The sequence below is a fragment of the Malus domestica genome, chromosome 04, assembly GCF_042453785.1.
Source record: "Malus domestica chromosome 04, GDT2T_hap1".
NCBI classification, from domain to species: domain Eukaryota; kingdom Viridiplantae; phylum Streptophyta; class Magnoliopsida; order Rosales; family Rosaceae; genus Malus; species Malus domestica.
In genome coordinates, this window is record NC_091664.1 from 9,072,940 (window position 1) to 9,098,377 (window position 25,438).

The 25,438-nt window shown below is 38.3% G+C and overlaps 3 protein-coding genes across 3 annotated transcripts; all 3 read left to right on the forward strand.

Annotated features, from left to right (window-relative positions):
• Positions 1-7,446: 7,446 nt before the first annotated feature.
• LOC139194976 (uncharacterized mitochondrial protein AtMg00810-like) lies at positions 7,447-7,902 on the forward strand. Its single transcript, XM_070820140.1, has one exon. The coding sequence runs from the start codon at positions 7,447-7,449 to the stop codon at positions 7,900-7,902; it is 456 nt and encodes a 151-aa protein (XP_070676241.1).
• Positions 7,903-15,740: 7,838 nt separating this feature from the next.
• LOC103429463 (uncharacterized) lies at positions 15,741-19,944 on the forward strand. Its single transcript, XM_029101025.2, has 3 exons — positions 15,741-16,951; positions 18,701-18,830; positions 19,148-19,944. The coding sequence occupies exons 1-3, from the start codon at positions 16,175-16,177 to the stop codon at positions 19,642-19,644; spliced, it is 1,404 nt and encodes a 467-aa protein (XP_028956858.1). The 5' UTR covers positions 15,741-16,174; the 3' UTR covers positions 19,645-19,944.
• A 343-nt stretch (positions 19,945-20,287) lies between these two features.
• On the forward strand, positions 20,288-23,477 carry LOC103429457 (UDP-galactose/UDP-glucose transporter 4-like). The gene is made up of 7 exons (XM_008367606.4): positions 20,288-20,847; positions 21,427-21,455; positions 21,693-21,894; positions 21,977-22,219; positions 22,340-22,441; positions 22,892-22,999; positions 23,101-23,477. Exons 1-7 carry the CDS (start codon positions 20,722-20,724, stop codon positions 23,335-23,337), a joined length of 1,047 nt encoding a protein of 348 aa, XP_008365828.1. The 5' UTR covers positions 20,288-20,721; the 3' UTR covers positions 23,338-23,477.
• The last annotated feature ends 1,961 nt before the right edge of the window (positions 23,478-25,438 follow it).

The window sequence follows — 25,438 nt, forward strand, 5'->3', positions numbered from 1 at the left end:
ACACTCTATTCTCGTACTTAAGCCCTCTGATCTCTTGTTTAAGACTTGCCACCTCAGACATCAATGATTCAACTTAGTGAGTTTGAGCAAGTAGGCGTTAGCTCATATTGGATACAGAGCCCGTACATTGAACACTAAGAGCTAAGGCGTCTTGAATGACCGACTCATGAGATCGTTTTGTAAGGATTCTGTTATCCTTTTAAGTAAGAAGATTCCTAGCTACCACAGTAGCGATTATGTTATTCTTTATCACAGAGTCCCCAACCGTAAGAGGACCATTAGAAGATAAGAAGGACAGGCGCCATATATTATCTTGATGCTGCTCGTCTGTATCACTCCTAAAACTGAAATCTAAGCAAATATTAGATGGGCAAGTCATTTTCAGAAATGATGAAGGAAAAAGGAAGTCAAATAAAATTTCAGAAATGCAAGGAGGGGAAAATTTCTACAGGCAGCAACTTTCTGAGCATACTCTTGAACACTATTGATGTCTCTATGAAAGAAGAGGCAACAGAGCCACTCGTTCAGAGATCGAAAAGACACCGCTCTCCAAATTTCAAAAGCCAGATTTTCCTGAATAAAGTTTGTTGGCATTTTTCAGACGCAATCTCAGATTTTTCTGCTATCGCGTGCAACTTTGTCAAAGATTTCTGACAAAGTTGAAAACGCGTAAATCTTACTATTCCAACTACAACACTGTTGCCGACAAGCGTGGATGACAAAGCCACATCCACACCACTACCTGCTATTGGGGAAATCTCTATATATGTCGATCTCCGTTCTCCATAACAAGGCAAACCTACAAGAATACCTAACTCTTCCGCATCTCTGAGAATGCATCTTCAACAAAGCATCTCGAAATACTCAATTTTCTTTCTCTCCGAGAATACCTCTTCAAAACAAGTCACACCAGAGCAAGATTATCTCATATCATCAGGGACGAGAGCAAAAGTATCTCATATCATGCAATCTCCTTGTCCTTTCCTTTGTCTTTGTGCTTACCTTCAAAGACAAGGATAAAGAAAGTAATATGTCGGAACCTCCACTTAAACTCCCGGTAAGGAACCGACTGCTTAGAACATTTGCCTAGTTGCTTACCTTGCATTGCTCTTAAGTACTCATCTTCAACTATTGATATGATGTTGGATATTTACACTGAAGCTACCACACATGGATGAGTCACCAAGAAGTGATGAACCATTCAAATGAAAGGGTTGCATTCCACTTCTGCATCAGTGGACAAATCCTAGAAGAGAAGATGCCACACATGCATGGGGAGTAAGGCAAGTGAAAATTATATATTGAAGCATGTGGAGACAAGGGCAACGAACACGTGCTGATTCATCCCCGACAAAGCCGAAGATCACTTGTGACATGAAGCTCATCATGGTCCAGTTTCATTCAAGATCAAGCCTCGAATGTCCTTAAAGAAATCACAAGTCTGATTCAAGATCAATTGTCCACCACCCTTGAATCAAATTCCACTCTAGATAAAAGGAGTAAATTCAGACCTTTGATTCAAGTCTAGCAGAAAGCCCTCCAGCCCAGTTCAAGAACAAGTATGTGGAAAGTTAACAATAAGTAAAGCACCTTTTTAGGCAACTCTACTCGCTAAGGGACTGAAGCATAATGATCAATGATTAGCCTAAAGAAGTTGAAATCAGGGGGAGATACTCGTCAGGGGGAGCATCCAAAAACAGATCAAGATTTTAACAAGTTAATTGAAAGACTTATGTGGGCATCCAAGGGGAGTGTTGTAAATAGTGGGAATGTATGCCCACATGCATATAGTAAGCCTTTCACTATGTTGCTTATGATTTGCTTCTATAAAAGCAAGTCTTATGGAACACAACAAAAGATAGGAGATGAATGTGAGGGACTCACGGGAGATAGGGGAAGGAAAAGAAAGAAAGAAAAAGGAGGAAGGAAAAGGAAGAGAGAAAAGAGAGGAAGAGGAGAGGAGATAATAGAGAGTTATTTTTTTACTCTTATTATTTCAGATTATAATGAAAGCACCACTGCTGCCCCAAGGACGTACTCCAGTCACACTGACTGTAGAGGAACCTCGTAAATTTTGTGTCTTGTTTATTTATTCCAATGCACACACTGTCAATTTTACAACACAACTTTATTTCCCGGATTTTGTAACTACATATATATATATATGGGATAGGATGAAGGGACATGTTGTAAACATTCCTAGTTTAAGTGTGATTGTGTAAATCCTAAATTAGATTTGATTCTAGTTATCACATTTCCTATTGTATCTTGTATTCCTTGGGGATGAAGGAATATCTTCTCTTCTTATATTACTATAAATAAAGGTACAATGTAGGATGGATAACAACACTCATATTCCCCTACAATTCTACAAACACATCTCTCTCTTCTCCTTGCCGCCGGCCCTCTCTCTCATTGTCAGATAAAATAGACCACAACACGTTATCAACACGCTCCTATCACTGCACTTAGGAATCTGACGTTGAAGAATTTTTCTACATCAAACAAGTTCATGCATATCATCACGTAATCAGGTTCTTTCAAAACAATGGTTTTTATCTCGATATTTTTGCAGCCCTTATAGCGTGAACATTCACCATGATGCATGACCTAACTTTACGTTTTACGAATTTTAGATTCTACATAAATTGTACATGCCTCATAATCATAATTATTGAATTATGTGAATTTGATATTGGTTATGAATTGCATCATATATATATGTATGTATGTATATATGCATCAATTGAATTATGCATGAATTACATTAAATTATTTATATGCATATAATTGGTTGAAAAAAAAAAGAAAAAAATGTATATATATATATATATATATATATATATATATATATATATATGCATCAATTGAATTATGCATGAATTACATTAAATTATTTATATGCATATAATTGGTTGAAAAAAAAAACTGGAATCAGGATTCCTAGGGTTCTTCAAACCCGTGCACTTGCACCATGCAAGGCCTCAAGCCACCAGGCCAGCAGCCTGCGATGGCCCAGCCCATTCCTTTGCTAGGCCTGCAACCTGCATCGTGTCCCCAAGCCGAAGCCGTAGGCTACAGGTTGAAACCCAGCACACCCCAACACCCACCACGGCGTCCTCACCATTGCAGGATGGCCTGCAGCCCATCCTCACACCTCGAATCACCATGTTCGACGACCTGAAGCTCATCGCCAACACCAATTGACCGAGATTCAATTGAATCTCATTAATTTTTATTTTTTTTGAAAAACCCAATTCAAAATTCTAGGGTTTTACAACGAATGTCGAGATTTTTTTTCAAATCTCCGTTCATATTTGAGGTCTTTGATGACCCATGGACTTGTCCCAAGCATCATTGTACCAACGCTGACCTCCTGACGCAGCGTCGTCAACCAAACCCGGTGTTCTTTCCTGGCAGCGCACACCCAGCATGGTTGGGATGTATGACCCGAGCCCTATTGTGCTCCATCCCTCAGCCTGCATAAAAAAATAAAAAATAAAAATAAAAATTGGCTTTTGGGCTCGCTTGCAGCCTGCACCTAAGACCCCTAGCCCAATTTCGGGGTCTAGGAAGCATGGCACCCATTTTATTAAGCCACCCCGTAGGCTTATGCATTTCTTTTGGGCCCCGAATTTTATTTGCCTAATTATTTTAGGCCCAAGGAGTTTTATATTTTTTCACTCACACTTTAATTTGGCTCGAAGTCCAAGTAATTAAAATTTAATTATAATTGTAAACCTAAATATTATATTTTTGCATATTCTTGTTGCATATATATTTGTGTTTGCATGCAGGAATATATGAACCTGAAGGTCATAATTATTTTGAAACCTGAAATTTCTTATAAACATGCCTTGTTTGAAAACCTGAAGTTTTTCATTTAAACATATTACCCATGAAAACCCAAAGCTTTTTCATGCAAAATTAAACCAAATCATGTCTATTAAAACCTGTATGTTCTACTCCTACGTGAATGGATTGATTTTTTCTCCATTACACTAAACACATCTTGTCCATCTATTTTGTGATAGGAACATGTCGAATTTGAACAAACTCGACTTTACCGCTTTGGAGGTCTCTGGAAGGAACTACCTTAAGTGGGTCCAAGATGTGAAGCTCCACCTCACTGCAAAGAACTTGCGTCCTGCCATTGAAGAAGCAACGGACAAGCCTGTTAGCAAAGCTGAAAAAGGCACTGCTATGATCTTCATCTGAAGACATATTCATGACGCTCTACAAACTAAATATCTTGTTGAGGAGGATCCACGTGCATTATAGGTCGCTTTGGCTGATCGTTTTGACCACTAAAAGAACATATTCTTGCCTAAAGTAAGACACGACTGGCAGCACTTGCACTTCCAAGACTTTAAGTTTGTGAATGAATATAATTCTAAAGTTTGTCGAATCTGATCACTTCTCAAGTTTTGCAATGAAACTTTGACAGAAGATAATCTCCTAAAAAAGACCTATTCGACATTCTCTGCTTCTAATATTGTCCTACAGCAACAATATAAAGCTCAGAAATTCACCAAGTTCTCGGATTTGATCTCTGTTTTACTTCTCGCTGAAAAGCAGAACCAACTGTTAATGAAGAATCATCAAGCTCGACCTACTGGGGCGACTGCTATGCCTGAAGCACATTATAGCACCAACCAATGCCAAAAACGCCAAAAGAGGCGTGGTAAGGGCGGCCAGAAGCCATCCCACCAAAGTCAACAGAGTCAAGGCTTATCTAAGGGAGGAAACAAAGCCTAGAAGCGCCCAAACCTCGCTCCCAAGTCCCAAGGCCCCAAACTTCAAGAATAAGGGCAAAGCACCTGAAACCATGGATGCGGACATGTGCTATCGTTATGGTTCAAATGACCATTGGTCCTATGTTTGCCGAGCTCCCAAGAAGGTTGTAGATGAATATCATTTTCGTCATAAGAAGTTTGAATCAAACTTCATGCAAGTGGACGAATCAGAGACTACAAAGATTGAGGTTTTTTATTTTCAGATGGATACCACCCCTATGGAAGATTAGAATCTTAGACATAGACTTATTTTTAGTTGAAATAAGACAATTGGGCCGAATTCCACCTACTGGACGGACCCCTCATTTGTTTTTGGTTGATTTTTGAACAATTTTCCTTTATGTTTAGATTATTAGTTGGTGATTTGTTTTGGATATTAAGTTTTTAATCCTTGGATAAACAAAATTATTTTGAATTGATATTTGTTTTTATAAAATTTTATGCATGTGACCCATTCAAATTAATTTTTCATTCTAGGTATGACTAGTGGGAAAGTTAGTTGTCTGGCAGATAGTGAAATCACGCACACTGTTTTGCTTGAATGCATCTATTTCACTAACTTCATACCTAAGAATGCACCTCTGACAACCCTCTTCAGCCCATCCAACCTGATTGAAGGATACGGTAAAGCACGTATAATGTTGTCTAATGGTACAATCTTGACCATTTCTGAGGCACTCTATTCTCCACGTTCCGGAAGAACATTATTAAGTTTCAAGGACATTAGAGATAACAATTACCACGCTAAAACCCACGTAGAAAACGGAGTTGAATTTCTGTGCATAACTTTCTACGAATATGGCCAGAAGCGTATTCTAGAAAAGATGGAGTGTATCTCGAGTGCTCTGTATACTACGACTATACACCCCATAGAATGCCACTATGTGGCCAGCCCTACTACTGGGACCGCGCATGAAATTACACTTTGGCATGATTGTTTAGAACATCCTGGACGAATAGCGATGAGCCGTATCCTCAAATATTCACATTGGCATCCATTAACCTGAAGTTTAGGTTCGATCCAAGGAATCGCATATCAAACATGTTCAATGGGAAAGCTTATTACTAAGCCTTCTTATGACAAGATTCGTTCGAATCCTCCCATTTTTCTACAACTGATTCAAGGGGACATTTGTGGACCGATTCACCCTCCTTCCGGACCATTTAGATACTTTATGGTTTTGGTTTACGCTTCCACACGTGTGCTTATTGTCCACAAAGAACGCTGCATTCTCCAAATTATTGGCTCAGGATTTCAAGCTCAGGGCTTACCACCCTGATTATCCGATCAAAACTATTTGATTGGATAATGCTGGAGAATTCACATCTAAAACTTTTGATGACTATTACATGTCGGTTAGGGTTGAAGTTGAACATCATGTACCTTATGTTCACACCCAGAACGGCCTGGCAGAGGCTTTCATTAAACGCTTACAAATGATTGTTCGATCGTTGGTCATACGTACCAAGTTCCCAATCTCTGCTTAGGGCCATGCAATATTGCACACAGCAAAGTTGGTCCGCTTGAGGCCTGTTGTGACACAACCATTTAGTGCCCTTCAGTTGGTTACCGGATACGAACCCGATATATCGCATTTGCGCGTATTTGGTTATGCTGTATATGTGTTGATCTCACCGCCCTTACGTACAAAAATGGGGCATCAGCGAATGATGAGAATCTATGTCGGATATGATTCTCCTTCGATTATTCGTTACTTAGAAACTTTGACAGGCAATCTGTTTACCGCTCGTTTCGCAAATCGTCACTTCTATGAGACAGTCTTCCCATCGTTAGGGGGAGATAAGAACGTCACCATTCCTAAATAACGACGCGAATTATCGTGGATGACTCCCACTTTGTTTCATTTAGATCCCCGCACTGCTCAATCTAAAACTGAAGTGCAGCGCATATTACATATTCCAGTTGTAAATACCCCTGCAAAGATGTATGTACCAAATGTATAACGGACTACTCTCTTAGAAGCTCGGGATGCCAATCTTGGTGATTCACGTACATTAGTAGCTAGCCAATCATATGCCCCTACACAAAAAGCGTGGCAGACCCTTTGGTTCAAAGGATTCACACCCCCGGAAGAGGAAAACCACGGCATAAGGTCCTAAAGAACCTACAGTGAATCTGACTATCGCTTACGTTGAACCGCATTCCGTTGATGAATGTCGACGTAGAACTGATTGGTCAAACTGGAAACAAGCAATCCAAGGCGAACTCAATTCGCTTGCAAAACGTAAGGTGTTTTAACCTGTAACTCATAATCCTCCACATGTGAAGCCCGTTGGCTACAGGGTTTTCATTCGGAAGCGTAATGAGAAGAACAAAATTATGTGTTACAAAGCTCGTCTTGTTGCACAAGGCTTCTTACAATACCCCGAGATTGACTATGACAAAACTAATTCACCCATTATAGATGTGATTACTTTTCGCTACCTTATCAGTTTGGTAGTTTCCGAAAAACTGGATATGCAGCTGATGGACGTAGTAACCGCGTATCTCTGTGGAGATCTTGATACGGGAATCTATATGAAAGTTCCCGAATGACTTACATTGATTGGTTCAAATATTTCCAAACCCCGGAACACGTTCTCAATTCGGCTGAGGCGTTCACTTTACGATTTGAAACAATTCGGAAGAATGTGGTATAACCGTCTAAGTGAATATTTGACTAGTCAAGGATATGTGAACAACGAACTATGCCTTTGTGTGTTCATTAAGAAGTCACATTCCGGATTTGCGATTGGTGCAGTATATGTCGATAACATGAATCTTATCAGAACTCCTGAAGAGCTCACAAGAACTATCGCGCACCTGAAGTCAGAATTTGAGATGAAAGATCTAGGTAAGACTCGATACTGTCTCGGTCTCGAGATAGAGAATTGTTCGGATGGAATCCTAGTACATCAATCGAACTACACCCAGAAAGTGTTGCGCGGTTTTAATGAGGATAAAGTGAAGCCTTCAGGTACTTCTATGGTTGTTCATTCGCTAGATACAAAACAAGATCCCTTCCGTCTGAAGGAGGATGATGAAGAGATTTTGGAGCCTAAAGCTCCTTATCTAAGTGCGATAGGCGTTAGCTCAATGCAATAGACCCGACATCTCATTCACTGTTAATCTTTTGGCAAGATACAGTAATGCACCAACACACAGACACTAGACTAGCGTGAAAGACATCTTCCATTACCTTAAGGGTACTACGGATTTGGGCTTGTTCTATCCCTACAAATCCTCGAATGATGCCGCACTCTATGCTTATCTAGTCAATTCTTGCCTTGTTGGTTATGTCGACGCAGGATACTTATATGATCCTCATAAAGCGTGTTCTCAAATGGGTTATGTCTTTACTGTTTGAGGCACCATAATCTCTTAGAGGTAAACTAAACAGACCTTAGTTGCCACTTCGTCTAACCATGCTGAAATTCTCGCCTTACATGAAGCAACTTGGGAATGCTTTTGGTTAAGAGTAGTAGTGGGCCATATTAGAAGCTCTTACGATCTTTATCCTGCCGTTGATGTCCCGACGACAATCTTTGAAGACAACGCAGCTTGCATCGAACAACTCATGAAGGGTTACATCAAATGAGACAACACCAAGCACATTGCGCCGAAGTTTTTCTTTTCACATCAATAACAAAAGCATCAGAAGATTGAAGTCACGCAAATCCGTTCACAAGACAATCTAGCCGACCTCCTCACCAAATCACTGCCGAAGACGATGTTTCAGAAGCTTGTTCATGAAATTGGTATGCGTAAACTTTCTGAGTTGTAACTTTGCTATTTGTCTTTGGAATTATGTCAAACTCAGAGGGAGTATCCTGTAGATACTTGCTTGATCTTAATGTACTCTTTTCCCTATGATTAGGAGCATTTTTTCCATTGGATTTTTGCTACCTAACTAGGTTTTAACAAGGCACCCACCTTGGGCTGGTCATATCCCTAATGACGTCCTGTAGACGTTTCTTTTGACTTTGCATTTGTCATGCATTTTTCCTTAGACTATGGATTTTGTCCCTACTTGGGTTTTTGCCATAGCCTTAGGGTTTTTTAGTGAAACTTGCTTGATCTTAATGTACTTTTTTCCCTATGATTAGGAGCATTTTTTCCATTGGATTTTTGCTACCTAACTAGGTTTTAACAAGGCACCCACCTTGGGCTGGTCATATCCCTAATGACGTCCTGTAGACGTTTCTTTTGACTTTGCATTTGTCATGCATTTTTCCTTAGACTATGGATTTTGTCCCTACTTGGGTTTTTGCCATAGCCTTAGGGTTTTTTAGTGAAACTTACTACTTATGCAAGTTCCTACCTTATTGAGAATAAGCGTTGTTCCTTAGAATCAGTGCCAATAAGTCAACTTCCTCAACTTCTGCATGATGTTAAATCTACCTTGAGTATTTACACACTCAAGGAGGAGTGTTGTAAACATCCCTAGTTTAAGTGTGATTGTATAAATCCTAGATTAGATTGTATTCTAGTCATTTCTTATTGTATCTTGTATTCCTTAGGATGAAGGAATATCTTCTTTCCTTAAATTACTATAAATAAAGGCACAATGTAGGAGGGATAACAACACACATATTCCCCTACAATTCTACAAACACATCTCTCTCTCTCTCTCTTCTCCTTGTCGTCAGCCCTTTCTCTTCTTGTCAGATAAAATAGACCACAACAGGACAAACATTTTTATAAATATTTTTACACTTTTTTTAAGCCTTTAGATTACATGACATCCTAGGGTCCTAAAATCCCACATCACCCAGGGGTGAGGATTCTGTAAGCCTTATATGTATATTCTCATCTTTACCTAGCACGAGGCCTTTTGGGAGCTCACCGACTTCGGATTCCTTAGGAACTCCGAAGTTAAGCGAGTTTGCGCGAGAGCAATCCCATGATGAGCGACCCACTGGGAAATTCTCATGTGAGTTCCTAGAAACAAAACCGTGAGGGCGTGGTCAGGGCCCAAGGTGGATAATATCGTACTACGGTAGAGTCGAGCCCGGGATATGGTGGGGGCCCGGGCTGGAATGTGACAATTTGGTATCAGAGCCAATTCCTGGCCGTAGGTGTGCCAACGAGGACGTTGGGCCCCTAAGGGGGGTGGATTGTAAGATCCCACATCGCCCAGGGGTGAGGATCATGTAAGCCTTATATGTATATTCTCATATCTACCTAGCACGAGGCTTTTTGGGAGCTCACTAGCTTCAGATTCCTTAGGAACTCCGAAGTTAAGTGAGTTCGCGCAAGAGCAATCCCATGATGGGTGAACCACTAGGAAGTTCTCGTGTGAGTTCCCAGAAAAAAAAACCATAAGGGCATGGTCGGGACCCAAAGCAAACAATATCGTGCTACGGTAGAGTCGAGCCCGGGATGTGGTGGGGGCTCGAGCCGGGATGTGACACCTAATTTAATTAATTTATTCATTAAATGACATGGATGCTTATGTGGATTTTAACTAATATTAAAAATAAAATAAAACTGAAAAAACATAAAATCTATAAGGAAATTAAATATAAATTTTAAAAAGAAATATAATTTAAAACTAAAATTGGTGCTCCTCCCACTTCGATCAAGATTTGGATTCACACCCTAGATGTCGTGAAAACATTACTATCAAATAGGGTGTAAATATATTTGCTTTTTCCTTCCGCTACGCGATGTTTGATTTTTCATTCATCAGGGTATGTATTCTGAAACCCAGATAATTACCATGAAATCCGAGTTTAATTTTGCTTTAAATTTGCGTAAGTTTGATTATAATTATATAACTAAACGTATCGTTAATGTTGATTCAAACTAATTCATCAGTGGGCATATGAATTGATCATCTGTACAGGATATATTCAGTTTTAATTTTCATTGAATAAGTTATTCAGTTCCTCAATTGATGTTTATATTTAACTTTTGACTATTTCGTATGAGGTGAATACCTACTTGTGAATGAGATGAATTATTCTGGGATGGGATAGTAATGTTTTCACAACAGCTAGGGTGTGAATCCAAATCTTGATCGAAATGGGAATGGGAGCACCAATTTTAGTTTTAAATTATCTTCCTTTTTTAATTTTATATTTAATTTCCTTATAGATTTTATGTTTTTTCAGTTTTACTTTATTTTTAATATTAGTTAAAATCCACATAAGCATCAATGTCATTTAATGTTCATTGGGTAAATTACATAATACCCTTCAGGTTTGAGGTCTATTACAACTTCATACAACATCTTTAAAACATTTCATTTTCATACCTCACCTACTATTTTATTTTAATATAGTACCTCTGTTACATTTTCCATCCATTGATCCGTTAAAAGCTGACGTGACTGCCACATTTGTACCACGTGGCTGCCACCTGTGTGCCACGTGGTTGCCACCTTCCCCGCAACCCCTCCCCATCCATCTTCTCCCTCCCAGAACCCATCTTCCCCCCCAACTCACCTCCCTCCGTTCGGCCCCTCTTTTCCCCACCAAAACCTCAACTTCCCCCTCTGTCGGTTCCCCTTCCGTCCGTCCCCCTCCCTTCACCACCAAAACCACATATGGACCCTAATTCCTTCCCCTTCCATCTGTTCCCCCACCTTCACCCCCAAAACCACATATGCACCCTTGTCATTTAATCCAAAACCCTCGAAATCACACCCAATTCTCTACAATTCAATCTTCTCTCTCTGCAATTCAAGCTTGTAAAAACCTTAATTTCAGTTTCCCTAACCCAAAGCTTCCCCCTCTCTCTGCGATTTAAGCTAAAAACCCTAATATTCTCTCTCTACGATTCAAGCTCGTAAAAACCTAAATTGCAGTAAACCCTCTTCCATTCTCGTACCAAGCAACTAGGGAAGCTCAGTCATCGAGCTCGAGTGCTCTGTGTTGCTCAAGGCAATGAGAGATCTGGGAGTGGATTGAAGCCTCGTCGCAATGGGGGTTCGTGGGTCGGGTCGAACTCGAGCACTAAAGGTTTTAAAGGCTGGTCCGATTCAAATAAGGGGAAGAGTCATTGGACTCGCAGAGCAAGAGCTGGAATATCTGGTCCACCTCTTCAGGCTATGTTCGCCCAGTTTGTCCCCGAACACATCAAACACCGCACCGAGCAACCTCAACTCCGCCAAATAGCTGCCAGTGACGTCTTACAATCAACGATGCTTCCAATGGACCACGGTGGGCTTGCTCGGTCAAATTCCGAGTTGAATCAAATCTATTATGCTTTTGAATTTGCGTTCCAACGGCTGATAATTTTCCCATTGTTCTTGAATTTGCTTTCTATTTTCTTTTTTTTATGGGTTTCAACTAAATAGGTTTGTTTGATTAAGGTTTTTTTTTTAATTGGGATTCTGGGTTGTGTTTGGTTGCTGAGAAAATGATAGAGGGTGAGGGGAAAATTTTGGATATTTTAGTTTTTTGGTTTTGTTGGGTTTTTGAGGATTTGAAATTGAATAGGTAGGCTTTGCATATTCTTTCGAAAGACAACATGGTGTGTTTAGTTAGAGGGAAATTGAGAGAAAATGGGTAAGAAATGTTTGGATTTCTATGTGTTCTGTTGAGTGTGGGAAAATTTGGAACTTTTCCAGTTTTTGGCTTCTGGGATGGAGATTGACAGATCTGGAGCAAGATGGAGATTGAAGGTTGCGGGGGAGGCTCGGGTGATGGGGGATGGGAGAAGGGGGTGGGTGTTGGGGGGATGGGCTCTGGTGGGGGGAAGGGGTGGGGAAGACGAAGGGGATTTTTGGGTTTTTTTTTTTTTTAATTTTTTTTATAAATTTATATTTTTCTTTAATTAATTATTCTAATTTTTTTATTTTTTTATTAAGTGTTTATTCACGTGGCATAAATGTGTCAGCCACATCAGCACAAATGGGGACCTCATATTTGCCACGTCATCACTTAATGGTTAACTTAACAGAATTTTTAACGGTTGTATGAAATTGAAATAAAATAGTACTTGAGGTATGAAAGTGAAATGTTTTAAAGATGTTGTATGAGATTGTAATAGACCTCAAACCTGAGGGGCTACTATGTAATTTACCCTTAATAAATTATGACCCTAGGATGTCATGTAATCTAAAGGCTTAAAAAGAGAGTAAAAATATTTGTAAAAATGTTTGTCCCTTGATCCTATCCCTATATATTGTGAGTTCACATCTTCTGCACGATTTTGTGTATGTCATCTATTATTGATTGACACGTGTTAATAAACTTAACGCTTCTTAACTTTGTTGTCATAAACTTAACACGTGTCAATCAGTGATAGATGTCACTCACGAAAGCGGTGCATAAATTTGATCTCATATGTGGACCTCACTAACATTTTTTGTACGCACCCCTTCCCATATATAATATAAATCCACTAATGCAATTTGAAGGTCCCAACCGTTCATTTTTAGGGTTTCTATTAAGTAAAATAACCTTACAAGGAATCAGCCAAATTGAAAATGTATTTTTCTTGGATTCCAAGTCTTCAATATTTAGCATCGGTGCATTTACACGTATTTAACAAAATCATAACGATTGGATTAATCTAATGAATAACCTATAATTGTATCACTTTCAATTATTTGGATCTCTTTCTTCCCTTCATCCTATTTTTCCTTTCCAGTTCACCTTTCTCACTCTTCCATTTTTATTAAAACTCTTTGCAGCAATTATGTAGGTATAAAACTGAATTTAGTTTGCTTTATCTCTTCATGTTTTTCCAAAATTATACATTGAAACCAATAAATCCAAAAAAAAAAAAAAACTTTCCAACTCAAAATTTTTTTTCTTTAATCTCCCTTATGGGCCAGATATATTAAATTCTTTTTTTTTTTTTGTTTTTGCTGATTTCAGGAAAAAAAAAAAAGAAGGGGAAGGCACTTTTGGCCTTTGAAATTGAGATTGAAAAAAAGGGAGGGATAGTTCAGACACGGATTGCGATTTTTGGTCTGTGAATTAAAGATGGAAGAAGTCTTGGGAAGGACGAGGAAACATACAGAAAGGAGAGATGGGATTGGTGTTAGGTGCCATATAATTTTGCAGATGTGGATTGACAGAAATCATTAGATTAATCTAATGTTTAACTTTTTATTAAATGCGTATAAATGCACTAATGTTATATGTAGAAATTCGAAATTTATTTTGAGTGCTAATACGTCGGCTCTTTAATGCTATCTTTTCACCCATCTTTTATTCTCACCCACCAAAAAAAGTTAAAAACACATAATACTCTCTTTACACCCACAATTATTCCTAGAATGTCCTTGATACATTTTTCAACTATTTTCCTACAGCATACAAAAATTGAAATTCAAAACCACGCCACTTGACCCAATTCGATGGCAACCCCCTTCCCACCGCCAGTCAACTTTCTCTCTAGAAATTTGGAGGAAAAGAGGGCCTTGACATGGCCCATTTCAATGGGAATGAGGAAAATGAGTGACATTCTCAGTCAAATCGATCGTCGTTTCTGGACTGGTAATGACGATTTGGGTTAAGGTTGAGTTTGTTTATTAGTGGGTTCAATTAAGATGGAGAAAAGAAAATATTAAGTTGGGGATGAGACACCAAAACAGTGGATGATGGTTGCCGTCAGATTGGACGGGGTGAGCGTGGCTCTTCGCTTTCCTTCTAATTTTCAATTTTTGTCTTGTTTTTTCTTCTACTTTTAACAAGGCAGCAACTAGAGCTAGTGTGTTGATTGCATCCGCCATTTTTTTTTCACAGCTTCTCATATCCTTTTCCTCAAATCTCTCTTTGCTTTTTACGACTTCTCCTCCATATTAAAGATAACAATGTTTTTTTTAAATTGGAAACAAAATGTTGAATTTATGTTATTTTGACCATAAAAATATATATAATAATTAATTTTGTTAGGATTTCAAAAGTCATTTTACAAAAGGTTAAATATGTCATTAAAATTTTCAATAAAAAATGGGTAGGAAAATAAGGTTGAGCACTCTTTATTTTTCTTTCTCAAACTGAAAGATATTTAGTTACCACAAACAAACAAGTACACTGGTTCAATAATTCTCAATCATGCTAATTTTAATGATGGATTTAAATATTAGATAATTTCTTATTATTAAATAACATTTATCATTTTTTTTAACATATGATATTATCTACATTAAGAAAAAGAATAAATTTAACTTCACAATAAATTAGTAATAATATGATTCAAATTCGTTTTTCAACTATGTTATCTGTTGACACAACAAAAAATTTGACCATGATCCTCTCCTGAGCTAAGGATGAGGATCCTCCTCATCAAGTTATGTTGGCCGTTGGATGAAAATCAAACGGTTGGATGAAAATTCAACGGTCCACACTCATTGATTAAGAGGATCCTCATCCTTAGCTCAGGAGAGGATCCTGGTCCCAAAAAATTTGCTAGTTTATGGTGGAAGCCGACATTTTGGTGATATTTTTGTAGGACTTGGATTGTCTGCCCTCCCATTTAGATGCCCTCCCCGTGCCCTCCTGTTTTGTGTGGTCACGGTTAAGCCACGTCAATATTTTATATTATTTTTTTATAAAAATAATAAAACAAAAATAAATAGTAATATAAAATGTTGACGTGGCTTAACCGTGACCACAAAAACAGAAAGGCACGATGAGGGCACAGAAATTGGAAGGCAGATAATCCAAGTCCATTTTTGTAACCCCCAGATGCACTATTTCACTGACACTCATCAAAGAGATGAGAAACCGGACAAAAACAAAGGAGAGAGTTGAGAGCTGGATGAAAGTCTGAGGAAAGATGCATGGCAACGTGTCAAAGCGTGTGAAAAGGTCGACAGATTTCTGGTGTGGAAAATGAAGACAGAATACCATAAACAAATAAAAAATCGTTACAAGGTCAACTTATGGTCTCATACACCCCAAAACCTAAAAACAGAAACCGCATTAAATTTCCACATCTAAAAAATTCCCATAAAATATTCAACGATTTCAAACCCTCTCGTATCTGCATCAAAAAATATTCAATCTCCTAGTAAAGTTCAAATCTTTATATCATTAAAATACTCCAATCTTGGATTCAAATTCCACCCCAAGAACCATCCCAGCTCCTTCTTCCTCCTCCTCCTCTCAGTTTCTCTCCGGTTCTTCCTCTTCATCTGCTGCAACTCTCTTCTCTTCTGGGTCCTTTGTCTCCCCTCCCACCTTGAGATCTTCACCTCCTTAATCACAAGAACCTACCTCTCTCCTCCCTCCCCCCCCCCTCTCTCTCTCTCTCTCCTCACCCTCACTATATAACCCACTTCAACTAACTACCCCACTTAGCTTTTACCTCTCTAGAAACACAGCTTTCTGTTTTTTTTTTTCTCTGAATTTCTCTATCAGTTGCTTCGCTGCATCTTTATTTGACTTTTTGTCGTAAAGTCTCAAGTTTCGGAATGGATTTTCGAAAACCCAATGCGATCCAGCAGAGGCCGGTGCTGCTGAAAGATTTTCTGATGGACGATCTCAGCTCCTGCTCATCCAACGGCTTCAAATCCTTCCCTCGCCGCCAGTTCTGCACAACCACCGTCCGCTTCCTCCTCGACATCGAATTCAAGAGCTCATCGTCGTCGTCTCAACTGTCCACTCACAAGTATCCCAGTAGGATTACTTCGCAAAAGCCAGTCCTCCACCGAAGCCGGTCCAGGGCCGCCGCCGCTTGCGACGCCTTCATTAACGCCGTCAAGAGCCTCCCTTCCCCCCCGTCCGTACGGAGAGGAGTGGTCTTGCTTCTTCCGAAAAGCCTTTCCCGGCGGCTGCGGAGGAAGAGATTCTGGAAAAAACAGAGCAAGGAAGAGAAGAAAGAAGAGAATGACATCGGACGGTGGAGATTGTTCAGTGAGTTCCTCCACGACGAACCTCCTCCGTCCGATCAAAACACCACCACCACAGCTAAAACCGTAGTCACGGTCTCCAGACATTCTACCAGTACCAGAAGCCGTGGAAGTGATGGTAACAGTAGCAGCAGTAACAGTTGGGCGGAGAGCGAGTTTACTTTGAGCTCCCAGAGTTCAGGTGGAAACGACGGCGTGGATGTCAAAACGACGAATTTAGTGAAAGACAAAGTCAGCGAGAAAGTTGGCGGGGAAGTGGGTGAGGGGGAAGTGGGTGAGGACTCCGTTTCCATGGCATGGCCAACCACCACCACCTCCTGCTCACCTCAAAACGATAAGGTACGTTAACCAAATGGGTTTTTATTATTTAATGCTTCGCATGGTCATGGGAAATTTTTTTTTGTTCTGATGAGAACATGAGTGGTACATCACATATTTTTATACAAGTGGTGGAAAAATTTATTTTTTAAGTTATTAACTTTTTAACACACATATCTCATAATTTGTATAATGACACGTGGTGTACCGCCCCATGTACCGATCACACTGAAAATTTTCTTTGGTCATGGATTGTTCGTCTCAAGAAATTTTTCATTGTGATCGGAATACGAGTAGTACACCACGTGTTTTATATAAGTGATAAAATATTCCATGTTTTAAGTTATTAGCTTTTTAACACACATATCCCACCATTTGTATGATAACACGTGGTGCATCATCCCGTATTTCGGTCACATTAAAAAATCTCTCCTCTCTGTCGGCTAAAGAGTGGTCTAGAGTAATACAAGACTAAATTTGTAAATAAAATTGTGTAAACTAAATGACATGTAAATAGATGATTGGATTACTACTTGTACATTGATAAACTTGCATGATTCCTATTGATGACACATCATTTAGTTTGTAAATTTTGTCTACAAATTTAATCTTCCTAGCATTACCCGAATGGTCTATTTCGTTTGGTTAATTGATTGATCTAACTACTAAATCCCACTTTTAATCCATGCAGTTCAACAAGATTTTAACTTAAAGAATAGTTATGAATAATGCTACACTACCACATTTTAATTCATATACTCGTGTCCGTTACAAATCATTGTTGTGATATCTCATGTTAACAATACAATATTATGTTGTGAGAAACTTCCACATACGGTATCGTTAACCTATAGTCTCACGATGGAGGTCAAACCATGCCATGGAAGTCTTGAGTCCCTCCCCCAATTGTGGAGGCACAAACTAAATAAAAGCTAGAAGGGGGCCAAAACTACATTTGGTATAGTATATAGGGTGGAATTAGCAAGGGATGTGTTGGGAATTTTAAAATTGTGGGGTTAGCGGGAAAAAAGTGGATTCTCACATGTGTGGTATATCTGGGAAATCGTACGAGCTGCTTCTAAAAGCTATAGGATTAAAATTTACTTCGAGAATTTCAACGCCTACGATCCCGCGACTTCATGTTGACCTGCGGGCTATACGGCGTCGTAAAGCGTGAGGCTAACTAGTATCATGTTACACAACATACCAGATTTTTCCTCCATCTTATAATTGTGATATTACTATAAAGCCCCTGTCGAACAAAGGCGTTTGAATGGAAAGGCGTGGGTTGGTGGGCTTTGGCCTAGTCGTGTTATTTTGCTAGGTTTGGCATCTCTAACCGCCAGTAGTATTTTATTGTCCGGTCTGATTGATTAATTAGGTATTTTTGGTTGGATTATTTATTAACTAAATCTTTTTGGTGGGATTATTTATTTTCTAAATCTTTTTGGTGGGTCATTCATTTCAAATTTCTTCGAACTTTTTTAGTGGACCAAAATGTTGACCCTCAGTCCATAACTCATAAAGTGAACCCACGGACCAATACTTGTTGGGAGTGATCCATTTTCTTTTTTTAGTCATTAGGGAAAACGGAAAAAAAAAATTAATGGACAAAATTAAGCAAGTGGACAATATCGAAAAAAATAATACTAGAAAAACTAAATTTGTAAATAAAATTTTGAAAACTAAATCCACGTTTCATTTGTTTTTCTTGTCAACTCACACACATGGCAATATCTAATACATTTTTTTTTTGTAACAATGACACAGGAGGGATGGCTGAATAATAAAGAGGAGAAGGAACAGTTTAGTCCAGTGTCCGTACTGGATTGTCCATTTGAAGACGAAGATGATGACCATGCTCGCTCACCCTTCAGTCGTAGCCTTGCATGCATGCAAGGTCTGTCCCTCCCTTCCCCCCCCCCCCCTCTTTTTCTCTCTCTCTCTCTCTCTCTCTCTCTCTCTCTCCTTGAGTCGTCTATATCTATATAGGAGTCTATTTTTCGTCTCATGATGATCATGCGATAAGGTTAGGCACAAATTAATGACACATAAAACCGTCACTTAGAGTTTGTTTGACATGGCTTTTCAAAAGGCTAAAATTGTTTTCAAATGATCAAACACGCTTTTGAAGACAAAAAAGCCTAGAAGCGTTTATGTTATAACAGTATTTTTGAGTGCTTGTTTTTACTGATTAATTTTATGATCATTGTGCAGGTACTCAACAAAAACTTATGAGAAATATCAGACGGATCGAAAACCTAGCTCAACAGGAACCAGTGGACTTAGAGCAACGAATGAAAGCGATAATGGATTCAGAGGCCGAAGCCGAAGCACGCGCATCACTCATGCATACTGCAAATTGCCATGCAGAGCAAGTTAACAAAACAGAAGAAAAAACATCAAATAAACTGGTGAGCTTGAAGGCAGAAAAGGTAGTGATGGATTTGTGCAGGGAGACAATCGTTGAGAAAAAAAGTGACGAAAGCGCGGTGATGCGAGAGGCGGTGGAGGATTGGATAAATGGTGAGTCACAGGAGTTGCTGTTGGGATGGGAGGTGGAAGAAGGAAGAAAAGTTTATGTGAAAGATATGGAAAATGAGTGGGGGAGTTGTAAAGAGTTGGATTGTGAAAGACAGGAGGTGGGTTTGGAGTTGGAGGCTGAGGTTTGGAATTCTTTGCTTAAAGAATTATTACTTGATTTGATTATCTAGCTAGCTAAACGGTGTCGTATTCAAAGACAGGTCATTGGCTTGAAAAATGACTTACATATGTAATGTAACTTCCAGCTTCAAGCAGGAAACTAGAGAGATCAGTTTTGTTTAAGTTTTATTATTGTAAAAATTCGTATGGCATGCCAATAGATTAAAAATTGGAGAAATTAGGTTTTGGAAACTAGAGAGATTAGTTTTGTTCAAGTTTGTCGCTTAACAGATTCAATGTACGTTGATTCTTCTATTATTTTTCATGTTACATCAGTTAGTTAAAATTTATATGATTATGTATTACTCTTCCCCGACCTCTTCCATTTATCTTTCTCTTCCTGATTAGTAATACTTTCATCATATCATCGAAACTGTTTAAAAATGGCTTTGCAACAACTACGAAAACCTAAATATGGAAAAGTGTTACATTAAGTGTTTAATCTCAATTTACCTTTTCTCATGGTATGTGACCATCAATACTATATTTGGCACACAAATTTCATGTGGCCTCTCATTACTATTTTTCAGATTTTTTAAGTGGTCACATGATAATACAGTTAATAACAATCAAGTTTCACCTCATTTGTTTAGGCAAAGTGGCATGAAAAATGCAACCCCATTTAGTATTTTCTCTTTTTTCAGGCACACTTCTGTCAAATACTATTAACAGACCAGTGACCAAAAACCAAACCGACCCCCCAAATCCATCAAATCTCTCCCTTTTGACAAACCAAATTGCACACACACTAACCCTTCAAATCCTCCAAATTCTACCGTGATTCTTGGTGTGGAAAAACCCTTCAAACCATCCTCTTTTCAAAGCCCTCAAAAGCCTCATTGCTAGGTGCCACCTTCCCTTTCGAAGAGGCAGAGAGAAAGAGGAGGAGAGTTGAAAATTCGTACACTCTCTCTCTCTCCCCTCTCTCCCCTCTCTCTCTTTCTCTCCCCTATACTTTTTTTCTTCATCCAAAAGACCGACCTTTTTCATAAAAACTTGAGCTTTGCAGTATAAAAGCTGGAAAGCTCTTGGATTTGTGACTTATCAGAGGTTGGAGTTTTCTGGGTTTTGATTGGATTGTGGGGAAGATGAAGAACGAGGACGACGAGAGGTTCTTGTTTGGGATTTCACTGTCTGATAGGCCGAGGTGGCAGCAGTTCATCATTTGCTCTTCTGGCTTCTTCTTTGGTTACCTTGTCAATGGCATCTGCGAGGTTTGTTTTATATTTATTTGGTCATTTTTTTCTCACAGTTTTTGCTTAATTCGAAGATATAATTAGGAAAAATAGTTGTACACCTTCACATTCGTAATATATTAATATTCTTCATTGATTATTTAATTCAAACATAAAAAATAAATAATGGATAGAGATTTTCGTATTCTTCGCGCATTATTTAATTCAAATGTTAGAAATAAACAATGGATAAAGAAGAAGAAAAAGGCGCGCAGAAATCACTTACCATTAACTGTTTCGTATTATGAATTTTGCTTCTTGTTCATTGTCAAGTTTTATTTTGTTACTATACTGTTATTTGATTTTCTCCGATAGCAAACAGAGTTTGGTAGAATGTTTGGATAAAAACATGCCTTCATTGCTATTTTCTTGTTATGCCTCTCTAGTGTCATTCCTTTGGTTCTCTGTGGCAGGCCTTGAATTCCCTTGTCCTACTTCATAAATAATTTAATTAATATTCATGGATTTTTTTTTAGATTTTTCGTTAGTTTTTTTTTTTATCCAAATTTAAAAGCAGCCCTTATTTTTCTTGTGTTAACATGTTTTCATTGATCGCAGGAATACGTGTATAATCGTCTCGAATTCAGGTTAGTTACCCTTGATCTGATGACATGTTTTCTTTGTTTCAATTTCGCTTAGAAATACAGTTTTGTTTGAAAGTGCTTTAGAATGGTTAAAAAGATTTTATATCACTAGAAGCGCTTTATGGCAGCATTTGGTAGAAAAGTTAAAATCATGCAAAAAAATCATTTACGAGCAAAATTGCTTACTAGATAAGCATTTCCAAAGGGGCCCTTAATTATTTATATTTTCTAATTTTGCAGCTATGGATGGTACTTCACTTTTGTACAAGGGTTTGTGTATATTGCACTAATGTACCTTCAAGGCTTCACCCCTAAGAAAATGGTGAATCCATGGAAGACGTATGTGAAGCTCTCCGCCGTTCTTATGGGTTCTCAAGGACTGACCAAGGGATCCTTGGCATGGCTTAATTACCCTGCACAGATAATGTTCAAATCCACAAAGGTAAAACTGTCAATAAATTTACATAATCTGTGACATTTTCAGTTAGAGCTGATTGCTGTAAAAAAATTTGTCGAAAACTCAGGTACTACCGGTGATGGTGATGGGTGCATTTGTTCCGGGATTGAGAAGGAAATACCCGATTCAGGAATACATCTCGGCAACGCTTCTAGTAATGGGTTTGATCCTTTTCACCTTAGCAGATGCAAAAACATCTCCCAATTTTAGCATGGCTGGTGTGATAATGATATCTGGTGCTCTAATCATGGATGCCTTTTTGGGTAACTTGCAAGAAGCAATTTTTACCTTGAATCCTGGTACCACACAGGTAAATCTTCGGTGCCTGTAATTTCTTTACTGGTTCTTCAAATGCTATAGAACTTAGGAATAAACGAAAAAGTTACCTCTTTGTCTTAGTAATCATGTCTTACTTTTTAACTTCTTACAGACAGAGATGTTGTTCTGCTCAACAGTAGTTGGGTTGCCATTTTTGCTTCCACCCATGATTCTTACAGGAGAATTGGTTAAGGCCTGGAATTCTTGTTCTGAGGTAAGTAATTACGAATTAGTAATGTCTAATCTTTGCTTAATTTATATATTTCACATGAATTTGCATTGGAGTCAAGTCATTAATGACGTGCTCACCATGCCTGTCTATTCGGAATTCATCATGGAGATCCATGACCATACACACATGCATTGATATATATATATCAAATGGGGTATCTTACCTGCATATTGAGGTTTTCTGAGACAAAAATTCACTCCACTGATACCAGTAGAAGGTTAAAGTTATTGACTTGAGTGGTATCAGAACCAATTGCCAATTGGTGTTCTATGTGATGGACAGACAATTAGGATTTAATGATCTTAAGTCGGAAAATGTTAAAGAGATTATGAATCAATCACAATTATACCCCATGAAAATCCCAAAAGTGTTTTAAGTTGTTACACTAAACTGTTTCTAATGTTAATTATTCTTTTGTCAATGATTTTGCAGCATCCTTATGTGTACGGGGTTTTAGTGTTTGAAGCCCTAGCGACATACGTTGGACAAGTATCTGTGCTATCCCTCATTGCCCTTTTCGGAGCTGCCACCACTGCTATGGTACGTAATTTTCGCCTCCTAATCTCCGTAATTTTAAACTACATTATGAAATCGATGCACACATTTAACTGGTGGGTTTATCTTTCGTTCTGGTAATGCAGATTACAACGGCTAGAAAGGCGGTCACATTGTTGCTGTCATACATGATATTTACAAAGCCCTTGACAGGCCAACACGGGACAGGGCTGCTGCTGATAGCCATGGGAATCACAATGAAGACGCTTCCCGAAAACAAAGTCCCTGGTCGGGGTGTGATCTCTCATACTGTTGCCAAATATGCAAAATCTTTCAAACTAGGGAAGAGGAAAACAGAAAATGAAACTGAAGAGTTTCAATAATGATGTATACAATAATGATGTATACATATGAAAGAGTATACAAAACTGATGTATTTGGCGAATCAAAGACCACGGTCTAATAACGAACCGTTCTGATTAGTTGATAGTTTTCTGATGTATTGAGGGCTGCAGTTTCCTTTGTTCTTGATTTTTTTTAAAAATCTTTTTCAACCTTTTTTTGTCCTTTTTATTTTCTTTTTTAGAATTTAGTTCTCTACACATCCAAGGATAAAAGAAAGGAAAGATGAGGTGGCAAGGATTCTGAGCATTGTGAAGGGAAATGACTAGGAGTTAGAGCATCTTCAATTAAGGACTCCCACCACTACTATTGAGGACTCATTTAGAGATTTAATCGGAATTTTTGTATCCTTAAAAGAATATTGCCTCCAATGAAAGAATTCCTATAGTAAAAACCCTAAATTTGATGTTTATATAATTTCGTTAGCTGATCTCCAACGGTAAAGAAGAAGAAAAAAAACTCAAATTAAATATGGACTGGATTTTTTGAACGATAAAAATCAATAACATAGCATATGGCTGCAGGACACATGCTTTGACGCTTAAGTCATCATGGCTGCTCTGCATCTTGCGCATGGGCCTTTTTTCCCCTAAATATTCAATCGAGTCGCACCCAACTTAGTCACTATGTAGTCCTCACATGTGAGGATTTCTTTGATGAACCCGGTGAGTTTCTATACATTGAGATACTGGTAAGAACATTTATTCTTGGCCATTGAAAGCTCTTTGTCCGTATATTTAAGGGTCGTACAGTTGTGATGACTCCATTTAGAGTCTCTATTGGAGATGCTCTTAGTTTCTTCCAAAAGATCAACCACAATATTTGGTAATATTGTTGCCACTTAGTATTAATTAAATTTTTCATAAAAATAATCTTTAGTATATAAAGCTTCGTGAATCACCCCAAAGTATTTTTATGAAATTCCTTCATAATTTTGCAATTTCAAGTATTTGTCAATACAAATGATAAATTTTTCAGCATGCTAAGAATACGGTCTGGTATATCAAGTGTCATAATACAAGTTATTAGATACTTAAAAAACATGTTTTCCATTACTTATATCATGTCACTTAGAGAACCAGACCGCATTTCTAGTACACCTAAAAATCTTTCCTTAGAGCATTTCCACCCCTAAAAATCCCCTAGGCAATAGTCAATTCAATCCATCCAAATGAATAGTAAATACCCAAGTGCATCTTTACCCCTAATTTCCTAGGCAATTCGTATTAAAATATTATTAAATTTTTTTAATAAAATAATTTCATTTTTAGTTTCGGATGGGATTTTAACTAATCTTGTCACGTCATGTGTCATTAATCAAAAGAACAATTTTTGGTTGAAAGTATTGAAAATGTTGAATGTGGTGTAAGGTGGAAGATAATGGTTAGTTATTTATAGGAAAAATTACAATTTTTTGTTCTATTTTTTAACCTTTTTTATAAATTTTTATTGAGTTAATTAATCTGGACCTTTGGATTTAAAAAAGATTGAAATCCAACAACCCAAATTTGGATACATGGCCAACAGTAAGATTTCTGACTTTTTTTATATATATTTTTAGGCTAAAAAACCTGGACTGTCGATCTGGAAGCCAAACAATCCAAATTGTGCCATGTCACTAATCGTTGGTTTTAAATTTTAATTTTTTTTATCACTGGAAATCCAACGGTCCAGAAAACTAGTCGTTAGAAATCCAGCTATCAACGTTGTGCCACATTGCTCCTCTACCGAATTCGTGAGTGCCACGTTGCTCTTCTACCAAACCCCTAACCCCCCATTCGGGCTGGCTACCAATCGGGAACGCGCGTGTTTCCCACACATCTAGTGCAAAAAAAAGGGCTGCATGTGGCTGACGTCAGTCTGGCATTAAATCAGCTAGGTATTGTGTCAAGGGATTTTTGTCTAGGTGAAAAGCTGGGGATCTAGGCCAAGCCTCTTTTTTCGGACTAGAACAACAAATAATGCATCTTTATCTGGGAAGGCATGATTAAGAGCTAGCTCGAAATCTAAAGAAAAAAAGAATCTCTCTTGGTCTCAGTTAGAAGGTTATCTACCCTGCCTTGAGTTAAGACTAGAATAGTC

Bases quoted from the DNA above. Each gene is read 5' to 3' on its own strand.
- LOC139194976 (XM_070820140.1), top strand. From the start codon at position 7,447: ATGTGGTATAACCGTCTAAGTGAATATTTGACTAGTCAAGGATATGTG.
- LOC103429463 (XM_029101025.2), top strand. From the start codon at position 16,175: ATGGATTTTCGAAAACCCAATGCGATCCAGCAGAGGCCGGTGCTGCTG. The intron at 16,952-18,700 runs GTACGTTAACCA...ACAATGACACAG, and splicing joins GCTCACCTCAAAACGATAAG to GAGGGATGGCTGAATAATAA. The intron at 18,831-19,147 runs GTCTGTCCCTCC...ATCATTGTGCAG, and splicing joins TAGCCTTGCATGCATGCAAG to GTACTCAACAAAAACTTATG.
- LOC103429457 (XM_008367606.4), top strand. From the start codon at position 20,722: ATGAAGAACGAGGACGACGAGAGGTTCTTGTTTGGGATTTCACTGTCT. The intron at 21,895-21,976 runs GTAAAACTGTCA...TCGAAAACTCAG, and splicing joins TAATGTTCAAATCCACAAAG to GTACTACCGGTGATGGTGAT. The intron at 22,442-22,891 runs GTAAGTAATTAC...ATGATTTTGCAG, and splicing joins CCTGGAATTCTTGTTCTGAG to CATCCTTATGTGTACGGGGT.